This window comes from Microcaecilia unicolor, chromosome 12 (assembly GCF_901765095.1).
Source record: "Microcaecilia unicolor chromosome 12, aMicUni1.1, whole genome shotgun sequence".
NCBI lineage: Eukaryota > Metazoa > Chordata > Amphibia > Gymnophiona > Siphonopidae > Microcaecilia > Microcaecilia unicolor.
Window position 1 is genome coordinate 96,181,089 of NC_044042.1, and position 16,566 is coordinate 96,197,654.

The following is a 16,566-nucleotide window of genomic DNA, read 5'->3' on the forward strand; positions in this document are numbered from 1 at the left end:
TTTAGCTTGTATCCGTACGAGGTGTTCACCATAAAACAGTCCTCTCTAGCAGTAGAATATATTCTGGTGTAGACCACGATGCACTCACCCCCACAGTCATCAATCAGCTCTAGGCTTCCTCTCCATCCAGGGGGCTCCCCCCTATTTCACTTGTCACTCCTCGATCTGGCTGAGTGAGCGTCCAGAGTGCTCACTCAGCCTTACACTGGTGATTTATCTGTTACCTCTGCCCCTTTAGGCTTCTGTTCCCTTGAGGGGGTGCCTCCACCACCTCTCCTCCACTGCTCCCTGCATCTGGTCTCTGCCGCTCCTCCTCCTGCCCTCTCTCCGCTGACCTCCTCTGCTCTCTCTCCATTGCCTTTACTCCCTGCAGGGGGGGGAGGGGTCTATCACTCTCTCCGCCAGCTGGCCTCCACTGCACCAGCCTCAGCTCTCGCTAGTCCCGGTCCGTTGGGGGTACAGCCAGCACTCTCCGAGTGGCCCTCTGATGTCCCCGGTTCCGGGTCCCTTGCCACGAGGTTTACCTCGCTCCGTCTCCGGCCGCCATCTTGGTTCGTGGCTTTTTCCTGGAGCTCCCGCAGCTCTCCCCGGTCCTGCTGGGCATTCTCTGCCATTCTTCCCTTGCCCCCACAACCCCACCAGCCCGAGGTAACTTTGTGATCTTCCGGGAGGGGGTCTGGAGCCCGCAGGTCTGGGCGCTTCATTCGGGGTCTGGTGGAGCTCACTTCGCAGCGGCCATCTTGCTGCACGGCTCCGCCGGAAGTCCCTGTTGAACAGAGTTCTTAAAGATTTTTCTTGTAGTATCTTTATAATAAAATTTAAAACTCCAAGATGCACTTAATCTCAGGCCAAGGTATATACAGTGCAATCCGCTTAACTGCAAGGGTCTGGGACCAAAGAAATACATGCAGTTAACCGGAGCGTGACCCAAAGAAGCTTGACATCTGATAAACATATGTACAGTACTGTTTATTATACGTACAGAATAGTCTCCGTTAACTGACATTATACAGTCTCAGTTAACTGAGGTTGTTGAATTTCGTCAGCATGTGCCTCGCTGCTCATTTCATCATCTGTTTCATCATCAGCAGTTGCCTGTGTGTAGGCGCATATCTCGACATCAGTGCTGCCGTCAGCTGTTTGTAGATCGTAATCAACAGCTACGTAGTGATGAAACTCCTCTTCAGTAACACAGGCTGGGATGTCAATAGCCTGTTCGTATGACGCGTTTGCAACAGCTGCATCTGTTTCGTCCCTCTCCACATCCTTAAAGCTTGCCCGCTTGTAGCAGTTCACAATGGTTGCTTGTGTAACATGATTCCAGGCTTCTTTCTGCATATGTAGGGAATCCAACAGTGATAGATTACGAGCCAGTTCAACAGCACGTTTATCCTTGCCAGTCTGGTTATCCATAATGCTCATCAAATGACGTAGCACAAGAGCCCGACAATGTTGTTTGAAATTGGCTATTATGCCCTGATCCATAGGTTGGATCAGAGAGGTAGTGTTTGGTGGCAGGAAGACCACCTTGACATTAGACAGCCTGACATCATTTATTTATTTATAGTTCATTTGTATCCCACATTTTCCCACACATGCAGGCACAATGTGGCTTACAGTTAGTTTAAGAAAAAATTACACATTGAGATAATACAGTTAAAGGTGACTAAGGATAGACAGAGGGAGCAGTAGGTAACAATGGGGAACTAAACAGGGTAGGAGAGTGTGATGGGAATACTAATCAGCAGAGCAACTAGGGAAGTACATTTTAACAAAGAAATAAGTTTTCAGCATCACTGTGTGCAGCACAATTATCACCAAGCAACAAAATCTGACGCTTTTGTGCCCGCATTCTTGTCTAACTTCTTTAGCCACTGCTTCCAAATTTCCCCAGTCATTCATGAATTTGCGTTAGCCTCATATGACACAGGAAGTCGCTTAACATTCTTGAAGCAACGGGGCCGTTTGCTCTTTCCAGTGACGAGTGGTTTCAACTTCTCACTCCCATCCATATTGCAGCAAAGGTGGATCGTCAGTCGGTCCTTTGACGTTTTACCTCCTGTAGTTTCGGCTTGTTTGAATGCAAGTGTTCCATCAGGAATTGCTCACCAGTAGAGACCGTTTTCGTCAGCATTGAAAATGTCATGAGGTGAAAACTCGTTCAAGATGGTAGGAAGAACTGAAACAACCCAATTTTCAGCACCAAAGTCATCACCATGTTTTTCACCATGCTGTTTCTTGAATTTTATGTTGTTCTTCTCCATCTTTCCAACCATCCAACAGTGGCTTTGAATTCAGTTAGCCCAAGACTTTCAGCTTTCTGATTAGCTTTCTCCATAAGCAGTGGACCACTGACAGGAAACTGCTCCTGACTTGAGAAAACCACCGAAGAAGAGCATCTTCTATCTCCTCAGCTTTTCCTGCCCGTTTTCGTTGTGGATTTGTATTGCTTTGCCAGTCTTCCCATCAGCTGGTCTTTCTGCTTCAAAATACGTGAAATTTGACTGGGATTGACACCATATTCTTTAGCAATAGATGCTGACTTACAGTTTTCTAATTTTTAAGAACTTCTATTCGTTCAGCCAGTGTTAAAGTCTTACAGTTCTGCAACGACGACGACCCCAGTGTACACTCTAACAACATTCTTTCGCTTATTCTGCCTAAAGGGCAGTTAAAGGGGCGGTAAATTTGAAATCTCGTTGGTTGTCACGTACCAATCGGCTTCCATATTCCGTGAGCATGCTTATGCGGAGTCTTTCCTGCAGAGGAGCGGTCTTAAACCATGCATATAAGCGAATCTTGTACTTATCAGTGGTGCGCTAAACCAAAGTTTGTCCCCATGAAATTGATGGCGCCAAAAACGTGACCGAAGTATGGCATGCAGTTAAACAGAGCATGCACTTATTAGATGTGCGCTTAAATGGAGTGCACTGTATATTACAAAGTATGCTTGACTTCTTGTTTGTTTAAGAATTTGAAATTTTGTCTCTTCTGGAAAAAAAAAATCTAAAATTGTCATTTCCGGGGTTTCTTATTAGGCCATGATTTGCACTATGTCTCTAGAAAGTTGTGGTTCTAGAACATAAGAGTAGCCATACTGGGTCAGACCAATGGTCCATCTGGCCCAGTATCCTGTTTTCCAAACAGTGGCCAAGCTAAGTCATAAGTGCCTGGCAGAAACCCAAATCGTGGCAACAATCCAAACTACAAATCCCAGGGTAAGAAGTTGCTTCCCATGTCTGTCTTGATAGCAGACTATGGACTTTTCCTCCAAGAATTTCTTTGTAGACTTTCTGGGTTAGGGGATAAAAATCAGATCAGCTGCGTATTTCAACCATTTGATATTCAAGTTAATTAGTTTTGGTCCTGTTTTAGAGGTGTGCTGGTGTATGGGGTGGGGTATTCTATTTTCCTCCCCATACGCTCCCCATTTACCCCTCCCCTCCTCGCCATACTCCATTTACCCTTCCTCTATTCCCTTACATTCTCTCCCCTTCATTTGTCCACCTCTCCCCTCTGTTCTATTCATCCTTCCTCCCATGCCAATTCTCTGCCAAAATTACAATTTTATATTTCTGTACCTTGCCTAGAATTGTAGATAGTTTGCTCAATGCATCCACAGAGCTGGCACTTACTGCAGCAGGGATGAGATCTGATGCTATGTGCTTTCACTCACAGCTACATGAAGAGTTTTTCTTTTTTTCTATTTTATATGGCTTCTCAACTCATTTTCAGCCCAGTCACTACAGTAACTATCCTTGATAGGTCTTCTTCCAGGGATGCAATCACAGGCCTTAAATCTGGCCACTAGGTGTTGCCAATGCATAATCAGCATGACACAGGGCCCACCCAGCCTTTGCTGAATCAGGGAGTGGAAGTCATAACCCAGAAATCAAACAAATCCCTCTGTAGGCCAATGCATAGAACTGCCACTCAGACAGTCTTAAAATGGTCTTCCTTCAGTAAGCTAGACTGTCTTACTAACATAATATTTCTAAAGTAACAAATGATCAATATTGTTGATTTCAACACTTGTTAAACCACCAAATCTGAGAATAGGCCATGATGGATTACATAAATGCAGAAAATTCAAGACAGAAATTCAGACCTGCCAACAGGACACTAGAGCTGGTGATCAGGTAACAGACCAGCCCTCTTACCTCTCCTATCAAATCCCTGGTTCTTTCCTTTATCTGCCAGCCTCAACAGAAGGGTATCACTGCTGTACCACAGCCGTATACAGTTTCACTGTATGGACTGTGGGGTGTTTTTAGTCTTGTGGGACCTGACAGCACTGCATGGTACAAGTATATGTGGCTGAAATGGCCATCAGCAGGGGAGGGTGGAGTGGATTACTGTCCCAAAACGTAGATGCCTAGTGACATCCCTGCTTGCCCCATGATTTGGTTCTCTGGGCACAGTATCTTGCTGTTACATGGACTCTCACCTACATGTAGGTCTAGGATGGCAAGATAGGTGCCACCATGTGAAGATGCTCACCCAGAAGTTTTTCTGCTAGAGTTGTCAGCTGCTCAATACTGAGCCCTCGTTTTGTGGTGGATGAAAACTGCCAGCTCAGAACTTCTGCCACCTGATCCCATGTACCAATTGGTGGCTTTGTGAAAAAGTTCACATTCTGTTGGAAAAAGCAAGATACAGCCTTAGAAAGAACATTCTAAACAATTATTATACAGTTGAAATATACAACTTAATAATGCCTTACATATTTGAAAAAGACAGTTTAATAACATTTTGTTATATCTACACAGTGCTGCATGCAAGAGAAAGCTTTAGAAGCTGGATATACACCTTAGGGTTGTTCGTCAACATGTTATACCACAGGATGGAGGCCCATGCGTTTGGCATTTGACAGATGTTAGAAATCACCACAACTGGCAGGGAGTGGGTCTAAGAAGATAAAGAACACAATTAATCACAATGTGCTCAGTTGATGATCTCTGCTGCAGGAAGCACAAGCAGAAAATTAATGTTCAGGGGGTTTTCTTGTTTCATTTCAAAATAATGTGCACTATTACAAAAAGAAATGGACATCCCTAATCTACTGTAACAAAATAACTAGATACTCTAGGGTTTCTGCATATTGTTAGCAGTTCTAGATCAGAAAAAACTCTGTATAAGTTGAATGTTTCATTTTACATTTAAAATAACAAGAAAGGAAATCTCAGGGAAGGGGGAGGGAAGGGAGAGGCTCAACAGGGCGAATAAAGTAAACAGCATAAGAGTCCTGGGGCAAGTTTTGAAAGAGCAATTCATTTCTACTCAGCAATGGAACAAGAAAGAGAAGAGATCATCACTGCTTTAATTCATGTCATACTGAACAAATACAAATCAATCACTTAGTTAAAAGTTCTTTGCACACAATTACTTACAAGTCAGCTTTGAGCCTAGGAAACTTCAAGGGCTATACACGGATCATACAGTGGTACGGTGAATACTACAGTACAGTCAAGTCTCACATCTCTGTGTGCTCTAATCAGAGTTATCTTGGAATCACCTACAAACCTGTTTCTATAGAGTATGGTCAACAATATGGTATTCTAATATTATCAGGAAGTACTCTGCATTAGGAAACCCAACAGATTTTCTTTTTCAAGTGAAAATTGCACAGCTATCAAATATCTCTTTGATGCTTCTAATTTTCATGCATTAATCCTCTCTCTCTCTACCTCACGTTTCGATTACTGTAATAATATACGCTGGCTTACCTTGCTCTACATTGCAGAAATTATAAACTTTACAGAATACAGCTATCAGGTTATGTTGCCTCCATCGATCAGATCACACTTCACCTTTACGGAAAAAAACATCACTGGCTTCCCGTTGAGCAATGGATTATATATAAATTTGCACTGATTACTTTCAAGACTTTCTGAACTGGTGTTCCTATCTCTCCTGCTTGACCATTCCTTATTGGCTCCCTAGGACTATTCGGTCAATAAACGATCATCAGTTGGTTTTTACCTAGTCCAAGATTAACATACTTGGGATCCACGCAATGCAGGGCTTTTTTCTTTCTTCCCCCACATACTTGGAATAATCGCCCCCTTTCCCTCTGCAGTAACAGTTCAGAATTTTAAAGCTTAATTAAAAACTTGGCTCTTTCAACAGGCGTTCAGAGAAACTGCTGACTGATAGCACTAGATATATAATTATCAGTAACTCTACTTTTAGATTGATCATCTCCTGCCCATCCTTCTCTTCTCCCTCTTTGGTTTCTTTTGTGTGGTTGTTCCTATGTTATAATCTAGCTTTTTGTTTTGTTTTAAAATTCTCAGTGTGATAGTTATGCTTTCCTACGTTATAATGGAGTTCTTTTCTCTCTTTATTTTAGCCTGTACATCACTCTGCTGATAATTTAGAGTGGCATAAGTTTTGGAAATAATAAGGGAAAACAGCCTCATTTTGACATTCCATCCATCTTTTTCTCTTGTGTCTTAATACAATTGTAAAAGTCAGCAAGAAGAAGAAATCAAGACCTTACCTGTTAATTTTCTTTCCTGTAGTCCCTCCAGATCAAAGATGTGTGGGTATATGCACTCCTAGAGACTGAGCTACTGACTTGAAACTGATCCTGTAAGTTGCCTGTGCAGCTCAGGGATAAACAGTATTTTCATAACAAAGCAGATCATCATTACCCCTTAAACTAGATCCCAAATTGCAAGAGACTACAATAACAATAAGCAACCAACTCTGGTGGGAATCCATCTAACCCCGGGACCATATCAGTGATGTTGCTCTGACCCAGGGCCTCACTGACTGTGCTGCTCTGCCCTGGGGCCTCTAAAGGTGTCATCAGCTGTAACTGCGGCAGGAGTTCCAATATGGTGATGGTTCCCACCAAGATTGATCCACTGTCACCTCTGAAGCCTGTCTCACTCCAGCGCTGCCATCCCTGGCTCCACTGCTGTTCTCCCTGAACAGTGGTGAATCCAGCTTTGGCAACTGTCTCTTGTTGATGCTCGCAGTTCCAACATACACTGCTGGCCCCTTCTCCACTGCAATGGCTGTTACAACTCTGGCGCCACCTGTTTTTCTCTGCGTGCGCCGGCTTCAAGTGTTCTACTTCCACACAACGCACAAGCTGCTCCACAGTTAAGGACACCAAATCCATAAGAACTGCCATACTGGGACAGACTGAAGGTCCATCAAGCCCAGTATCCCGTTTCCAACAGTAGCCAATCTAGGTCACAAGTACCTGGCAAGATCCCAGAACAGCAAAACAGATTTTATGCTGCTTATCGTAGAATATGCAGTGGATTTTCCCAGGTCCATTTTAATAATGGCATATGGACTTTTCTTTTAGGAAATTATCCAAACCTTTTTTAATCCCTTCTAAGCTAACTGCTTTTACCACATTCACTGGCAACAAATTCCAGAGTTTAATCACACATTGAGTGAAGAAATATTTTTTCCAGTTTGGTTTAAATTTACTATTTAGTAGCTTCTTTGTGTGCCCCCTAGTCCTAGTAATTTTGTTCCACTCCACTGAGTATTTTATAAACCTCTATTATATCTCCCCATAGCCATCTTTTCTCCAAGCTGAAGAGCCCCAGTCACTTTAGCCTTTTCTCATAGGGAAGTGGTCCTATCCCCTTTATCATTTTGTTGCCCTTCTCTATACCTTTTCCAATTCCACTATATCTTTTTTGAGATGCGGTGACCAGAATTGAAACACAATATTCGAGGTGCAAATTGCACCATGGAGCGATACAAAGGCATTATAACATTCTCAGTTTTGTTTTCCATTCCTTTCCTAATAATTCCTAATATTATATTTGCTTTCTTAGCCACCACTGCACACAAAGAGGTTTCAATGTATCCTCAACAATGACACTTAGATCCCTTTCCTGGTCGGTGACTCCTAATGTGGAACCTTGCATCATGTAGCTATACCTTGCATCATGCAGCAATGTTTGCTGTTCCTATTCACAACTTGCTCAGCAGCTGACAATGTTAATTTGCAATCTTGAAAATCTGTCTGCTCTTTATTTAAAGGCACCTGATCTATGTTTCAATTGCAACCTTGCTGTTTGGATGCCCTACCTTCCCTGTTTTGGTGATATCTTTTAAAGATACCTTGTACCAAACCATGCACTTCTGAGCGACCATACTGCCCTTCCCCCCAAAAGTTCTTCAATATCCCACAACCAGTAGATATGGGGAAGGGGGGGGGGGGGGGGGGAACCTGGCCATCCGGGTGTAGCACCCTTAAGGAAGAGGGCTGATGTCTACCTAATGGCCTTGCAGATCCTGTGATCCTGAAATTTAACATTTTTTTTAAGGACTCACGAGGCCCAAGTTCATTTCAGCTAGCATTACAAAAAATAAATCACCTTTACTAGACCCAGCCTAACTTAACCAGATCTGAACTGCATAGGACACCTCTTCCCCCTATCTGCTGGAGACAACGTGATCCTGTGAGTGTCCTGAGTGTAGCTCTGGGCTAAGCAGTATTTTTCAGTCAGTAGTTCTCGATCTCCATCTGCTGGTAGGAATGTTGTACACACATCCAGATTGGTCTGGAGGGATGCTAAGGAAACAGATGATGCATCAGAGGCCAGTCTATGTTACCTGGAAAGTTGTTGCCCATGACCTCATCAAACATCTATTACATCTCAATATTTCTATAATACTAACCTCCAAATCAATCTTTAGACCCTGGTGGTAAACCTCTGTCTCAAAAGTGATTAGATGGAGCTCCTCAGTGACTATTAGAGAGGCCTAGAATAGAAAAACAACCACCCTGTAAACATATTACACTACAAGATAATGTCTGCAGAAATGTCCTTTGGATGAGATTTTCCAACAGCTCCGCTTAAAAGCCAAGCTCATGGGATAGGCTGAATGGGCTTCTAGTTGACACATTGTGCTACATACTTGGGTTTTGAATAGGACAGTTCATTACAGTAAAAATGAATGTAATCTATTGGATTGGTCGTGAGCCCTTGAGCCCAGGCCCGCTGATAGCAGAGGCCAAGGCCTAGGGGAGACCGACCCGCCACTACACACCCCAGCTATCCAACACCCCTAGCCTACCCACACACAGCACCTCAGGAAGAAAGGGAAACAGGCATTCAAGTGGGCCTCACTGCCGAACTGGAACCGATACACTCAGACCCACTCGTACAGGCCTCATGGCCGAACTGGAACCGATACACACCCAGGGAGGGAGAAAGAAACACAGGAGTCCCCATGGGACCCAAGGCGCCAGCCGCGCACTGAACACCAGCCACAGGGCGCAGGAAAACCAACCACGGAGGCTCCACAGACCCAGGACAGAACCCCTCCCCCAGACTCCAAGGAAGGACACCAAAGGAATCAGCAAGGGGTGCCACCCCCCCCCCCCCAAGGGGATTAGCGCAGGAAAGGAAAACTAATACAGGGAGCACCCTGAAACCACAGGAGGATACAGAGGAAACAGCTAGAAGACTGGGCTGCCACAAGAACACCGCAGCCGGATCCCCCAGCACAGAAGGGAAAAGAACTAACTAAAAGCCACAAAGCCAGAGACAGATACAGCAAACAAAAAGGTAGACTAGCCCCAGCCCAGAGGCAAAGACACAAAAGGGAGGAAGAAAATCCTCTGTCTAAAACACACAGAAGTCAGAGGCAGAGACACAGTACACAAGGGGTTAACACTTACTGAACCAGAAGTCAGAGGCAGGAAGAAGATAACTAAATAAACAAACAAACCTAAGGGAAGGCCCCCAGACCAGCAGCCTGCCTAGTCGGCAGAGCGAGAGCAAAGCCCCCACTGAACAAAGCAGCTGGCCTCCCACAGAGAACTGCAAGCAGCAAGGGAGAGCCCCAGCTGGAGGCAAGTGAACTGATTACACACACACACACACACGCTGACAGAAATGAACTCAGACAAAGGCAACTAAACAGCCAGCTGAATACACACACACACACACACACACACACACACACACACACACAGGCTGGTATGAGATATCCCAGACAAAGGGAAAGTAACAAAGCCCCAAACAGGGGAAACACAGATTCAACACCAGAGCACAAGGTTCTGACAGAGAACTGCAAAGGCTTAGCCACAAGGAATGTAACGCCAAAGCAGGGGAAGCAGGAACCTGAAGGCTAAAGTACTACCCACTGACGTCAGCTCAAACCCTGACAGCCAATCAGAAATGAAGTCCACACCCCTCCCCTGCCAGACCGGCAGAATCATAACAATGAAGGATGTCAGAACCGAGTTTCAGGTAGAGGACAGTCTCTTCTGCACATCTTTGCTGGAGTGAGTCAGGTGAGTGACACCCAGCCCCCCCCCCCCCCCCCCCCCCAATGCTGAAAGGCATTGCTTGCGAAAGGTACAGAAAATAGGTCAGCATTTTCTACAGTATCAGGGTAGAATCCCAATTCCCTGAATGTTGCATCACACTAGTTTGGTCCATTACATTCTTCATGACTGTTACAGGGGCTCACAAACCCCAATTATGCCAGGAAACATCTCAAGCTAAGAAAGGGCTCAGAAAAGATGTCATTGATCCAGTTAATCAAAAATGATATTACAACAAGTAAATCTTAATTCACATTCATGCTTCCTTTTCAGTAGTTTTTGCAGCTCCAACAAAAAAGTAAAGAACTGATTTCATAAAATTCTAGCTCGCTCTTGGAATAAAAACTGCCATATTGCACTTTATACACTCACATCGCAGTTGGCTCGCCCTCCATTGCCACATCTCTGCTCCCTCAGTGTCTGCAAACAGAAGACAGCATGAATCCAGAGCATCTCAACAATGAAGCCCACTAGTAGTAAAGGAAATGATGTCACTGACCAGCTCCATACTTACCAAGTGTTTTAAATTCAGCAGATAAGCTCCCATTGTTAGATTCTTCCATGTTCATAACCTTTGTGTTGGTTCCCAGGATGTTGAACTTTCGAGACCTTATTTTAGGACAATAAAATGGGAGATGGGGAAGTCAGGGTGAAGACAACCATCACTCTAGCATGAAATTGGAAGGTAAAAATATATTCAGTGAGTCTTGCCTACGACAAAATGATCTCATAAGGAATATGTATACAAAGCATATCAGTAAAATAAATGCAAGTGGGCCCAATATTCAGCAGGAGGGTATGTATGCTTAAAATGCTTGCTTTATAAAAAGGGTCCAGATTAGGCAAGTGGTGAGTGGTAGTATTCAGATAAGTTATAGGTTTGCAGCACACAGTGAAAGCACTACACATAATAAATTAAGAGCTGATGCTAGGGTTTAATGTGGTACAGTTACCACATTGGCTGAATCCTTGACTGAGGTAAGGTGAATTGGGCTTACCTGCTAATTTTTTTCCTTGGGGCCTAACAAACCAGTCCAGAACCAATAGGTTTATTTATTTATCTCATAAATTTATAATTCACCTACAACTAGGTGGAGTACAGTAAAAACAATCATAAAATAAACAAATACACACATATAAATGACTGCACAACCAGAATAAGTACTGCTTGCTCTACTTAAGCAGGAGGGAAAAGAAGAAAATAAATGCATCTTCAAATACTTTTTGAACTGCTTCCAATTTGTTGAGACACAGATACCCCAGCAAATGATTCCACAACAGTGGACCAGCTACTGAAAAGGCAGCTGACCTGGTCATTGCATATCGGATGGTGTGCAGTGCCAATATAGTTGCTTGGTACTCTGACCTCCAAGAGCGTACAGGGCAATTAACCCATAACACCTAGGAAAAATATAATGGAACTGCGGCAAACAAAGCCTGACGAATGAGTGTCCAAAACTTTAAATGGTTATGTTGCCAACCAGATTTAAGCTCTGCCCTACCTAGAGAATCATGAAGGCTTGCCCTTCAATACTGAGCTAAAAGTGCAGCACTGAATAAAAATTAAAAAAAAAACACCTCACTATTGCTTTCCCTAAAAAAATGGGAACTCAGGAATCACAGAAACATGATGGCAGATAAGAGCCAATGGCCCATCCACTCGGCCCATCCACAGCAATCACTGTCTCTCGCCTCCTTTCCCTAAGAGATCCACATGCCTGTCCCACACTTTCTTAAATTCAGACAGTTCTCATCTCCACTACCTCCACTGGGAGGTGATTCCATGCATCCACCACTCTTTCTGTGAAAAAGTATTTCCTTAAGATTACTCCTGAGCCTATAACCTCTTAAATTCATTCTATGCCCTCTCATTCAAGAGTTTTCCTTCATTTGAAAGAGGCTCACCTCCAGTACATTAATCCCACAGAGGTATTTAAACGTCTCCATCATATCCATCCCGCCTTTCTTCCAGTGTATACATACTGAGAGCCTTAAGTCTGTCCCCTATACATTTTGACAGAGACCAATTTTGTAGCCGCCCTCTGCAGTGGCGTAGATACGTGGGGCCCTGGACCCCCCCCCCCCCCCCGCTGCCAACTCGCCGTCGCCTGCCTTTGCTGGCGGGGGACACCAACCCCCGCCAGCCGAGGTCCTGTTCTTCTCGCAAAAGGCTTCCTTCTGTTTCTGACGTCCTGTATGATGTCAGACTCACAGAAGGAAGCCTTTTGCGCGAAGAGGACCTCGGCTGGCGGGGGTTGGGGTCCCCCCGCCAGGAAAGGTAGGCAATGGCGGGTTGGCGGGGGGGGGGGGGGGCAAAGTTGGTGGTGGTGGCTGGGTCGGCAATGGCGGGGAGGGGGGGGGCTAAAATATGCCCCCTCACTTCGGGCTCTGGACCCACACTCCCGCGGAAGTCTGGCTATGCCACTGCCCTCTGGACTGACTCCTGTTATATCTTTTCATAGGTGCGGTCTCCAGAATTGCACATAGTATTTTAAATGGGGCCCTCACCAGAGACTTATACAAGGGCACTATAACCTCTTTTCTTCTGCTGGCCTTTCCTCTCCCCATACCACCTGAGCATCCTTCTGGCTTTGGCAGTTGCCTTTTCAACCTGTTGGCCACCTTGAGATCATCAACAATACCCCCCCAAGTCTTGCTCTTCTTCTGTACACAGAAGTACTTCACCCCCATATACTATACCGTTCCCTTGGATTTTTGCACCTAAATGTATGACCCTGCATTTTTAGCACTAAATCTGAGTTGCCAATTGCTGGACCATTCTTCAAGCTCGTCAGACCCTCCACCTGCTATCCACTCTTCGGGGAGTTCACCCTATTACAGAGTTTGGTTTCAACTGCAAAGAGACAACATTACCAGACAGTCCTTCAACAATATCACTCACAGAGAGCCGGCCAAAGGACCAATCCCTGCAGTATACATCCTTTTCCTTGGAACAAGCTCCATTTACCAGTACCCTCGGTCTCCTTTTACTTAAACAGTTTTTAACCAGTCAGTCACTTTGAGACCCATACCGAGGACACTCAGTTTATCAGTTGCCTGTGCGGAACTGTGTCAACGGCTTTGCTAAAATCCAAGTGCACCACATCTAGCGCCCCTCCTATGATTTATCATTTTTATTCAAAATCAGTATCCTGTACATATATCACTATACAACTTTGTCACTTGCATTCACAATAACAATTCCTTATTTATTACAGGTAATGTGAGTTTGCCGGAATCTACAAAAACAAATTATTTTTCTCTTTTATTTTGTTTTTTATTGTATTCCCTCCCTTCCCAACAAACCCCCCCAACCTTTCCCCCAATAATCCCCTCCCTCTCCCTCCCTTCCCTCTCTCCTGTGAGAACAAAACTTAAGACTAGAAATTCACAATCTACTTCTCGCAACCGGGGTCATTGTATTTAATAGCGGGCTCCATATATTCTGGAACCGCAACCCTGTCCTGGAACTAAAGTCAACCACTCCCATCCTCTCCATCCGCATCATCAAAATCATTCGTGACCGCCACTGAGAGTATGACGGGTACTGAGTGGTCACTCATTCAGACAAAATCACCTGCATGGCAGTCACAGTAGCCCTGTATACAAAAGCTGTGAATCCTTTTGGTATTGGATGGATAAACACCGGGTGTCCCAGCAATAATCCCGATTTACATGTCCATCTGGCTCGCCAAATAGAAGAGACATATTGTGTAAGCTGTTTCCAAAATTTAGCTGTGCCTCTGCATGTCCAAAGCATATGCCCCAGGGTGGCTCCAGCTTCCTTGCATTTAGGGCACTCCCCCACGGAGAGACCCCCATATGAAAAGCCCTCCTGGGGGGGATATAGAGTCTGAGTGCCACTTTATATTGAGTCTCCCAATGCGACATCATGATGGTATGTCTCTTCATAGTCAAGATATAAGCTTTAAATTGCGCTACTGTGAGGTCCAACGGAATATCCTCTTTCCACTGCGTTAACAACTTTACAAAATCAGGTTCCTGAATAGTATCCCTGATATGTCTATGATGGAATTTTAGTGGAACCCGTTGCTGCGCTGTTAGAGAAAATGCCGAAGCCAGCTCTTCTGAACATCTTCAGCTAAATCCTCCCAGGGCAGGGACTGTATGTAGTGTTTTAGCTGACCATAATGAAACTCATCTGAGGGGAGCAGATCAAATTCCTCCCTGAGCTCTTGGAACGGTTTTATCCGTCCTTCAAGGGTAACTGCATGTAATAGGTATACCATCCCTTTACGCTTCCATCTTTGAAAAGCTGGGTACAAAGTTCCAGGTGGAAAGGCGGGATTCCCACAAATCGGCAGAAATGGGGTAGTTTTTGATGAAAATTTGTGCAATTTACAAACCCATTGCCACACCGCTTTCGCCGACCTCAATATTCCTGTCCGCTGTAAGATATATGGTAGGGAAGGCCCCGCCGTATGTAAAAAGGCACTGAAGTGCGTCTCAGGACATAGCTGTAACTCTATATGAGTATCCGAATAATCCTGGGTTCCACGAAACCAATCATTTATATGACGCATTCCACTTGCCACCGTCATATATTTAATATTCAGCAAGCCCAGGCCTCCATACGCCACCGGGACAGTCAACACTGTGTAAGACAGTCGTGGCTTTTTCTTTCTCCAAAGGAAGGTTTGCACCAATTTTATCAACTTCTGTTCGTCCACCTTTTTTAGGAACAGTGGGAGTGATTGGAATGTGTATAACCACCTGGGGGCCATCACCATATTAAATAGCGCAATTCTTCCCATGAGTGAGAGTGGTAGGTTCCCCCAGGCCTCCAACTGTTTGGTGGTATCCTGCAACAATCTCTGCACATTCTGCCCATAAAGTTTTGTTAGATCCCTGGTGATAGTGACTCCCAATATTTCAAAGAGTTTGTGTCCACTGTAATGGGAAAGTCCCCAGCCAATTTATCTGTTCTTCTGGCAACACTGGCAATGCCATAGATTTATGTAGATTTAGACAAAAACCTGAGTAATTCCCATACTGTTCAATTTGCTGCAACAATCTTGGTAAGGTCCGTGGGGGCTCTCGTAGGATTACTAACAAATCATCTGCATAAGCTAATATCCTGATATCCTGCCCTGCTAATTTAACCCCTTGAAGATCTGGAGCCAAAGAGACCATACGCAGTAGAGGTTCCAGGGTCATAATAAACAGCAAAGGGGATAGGGGACAACCTTGTCTAGTACCACGCTGTATTACAAACTCTGGTTCCCGGACACCATTAATGAACACTCCCGCTTTGGGTTGACAATAAAGCGTTTGAACTGCGTACATGAACCAGCCCTCTATACCCATGGCCGCCAGTGTCTGGTACATGAACGTCCACCCAACCTGGTCAAACGCCTTTTCAGCATCTAAACTTAATACCAGGGTGGGCGCCCCATGTTGTTGGCTGATCGCCATGGCCATCAAAGTTTTCCTAATATTATGTACGGACTTGGCGGCCTTTCACAAACCCTACCTGTTCAGGACCTATCAATGATGGTAGATATTCCGCCAACCTCACAGCCATCAATTTTGCCAAAATTTTTGTATCGACATTTAACAGCGAAATTGGTCTATAGGATTCAACATTGTTTAATGGCTTCCCTGGCTTGGGTATTAAGGTTATGAGCGCTGAATTTGCATACTGTGGGAATTCCCTTTTTTCTACTACCCTCCCGGTAGTATTCCAGCAGAGATGCTAGGGCCTGCCCTGATAGTATTTTGTAGTACTCTCCTGAAAATCCATCGGGCCCGGGAGCTGACCAGAGCCTCAATGTTTTAATCACAGCTTGCAATTCTGTCATTGTCAGAGGTTTATTCAAGTTCCCCAACTGTTCCCCTGTTATTTTTGGGAGCTTTGCCTGTGCTATATATTGTTGCATCTCTCGCTCCGTGGGAACTTGTCTGGATTTATATAGGGCTGAGAAATAATCTGTGAATGCTTGCCCAATCTTTTGACGGTCCGTAATTAAGTTCCCTTTTTTATCTTTCAATGCAGTCACTGTCCTCGGGGCTCCTGAATTTTTTATTAAGCACCCTAACATTCTGCCTGCCCGATTGCCATATTTATGTAGTTTGTATTTGTAAAAAAAGGGCCGATCTCAATTCCTTTTCATGTAATAGACTATTAAGGGCCACCTGTGTAGCCTTCAAATTTTCCAAAGTAACCATTGTGGGGTGGTGTAAGTGAATTCTCTTAGCTCTCTGCAACTGGCGCTCTAAATTCAATATGC

At 44.5% G+C, this 16,566-nt stretch overlaps 1 protein-coding gene across 1 annotated transcript in view; it reads right to left on the reverse strand.

Moving 5' to 3' along the window:
• The window catches only part of STAT3 (signal transducer and activator of transcription 3), a 159,868-nt gene that overhangs the window by 34,897 nt on the left and 108,405 nt on the right, over nucleotides 1–16,566 (reverse strand). The window contains 5 exon segments of the mRNA XM_030221968.1: nucleotides 4,501–4,636; nucleotides 4,810–4,908; nucleotides 8,659–8,742; nucleotides 10,688–10,735; nucleotides 10,819–10,924. Of these exon segments, the coding sequence (XP_030077828.1) occupies nucleotides 4,501–4,636; nucleotides 4,810–4,908; nucleotides 8,659–8,742; nucleotides 10,688–10,735; nucleotides 10,819–10,924 (473 nt within the window).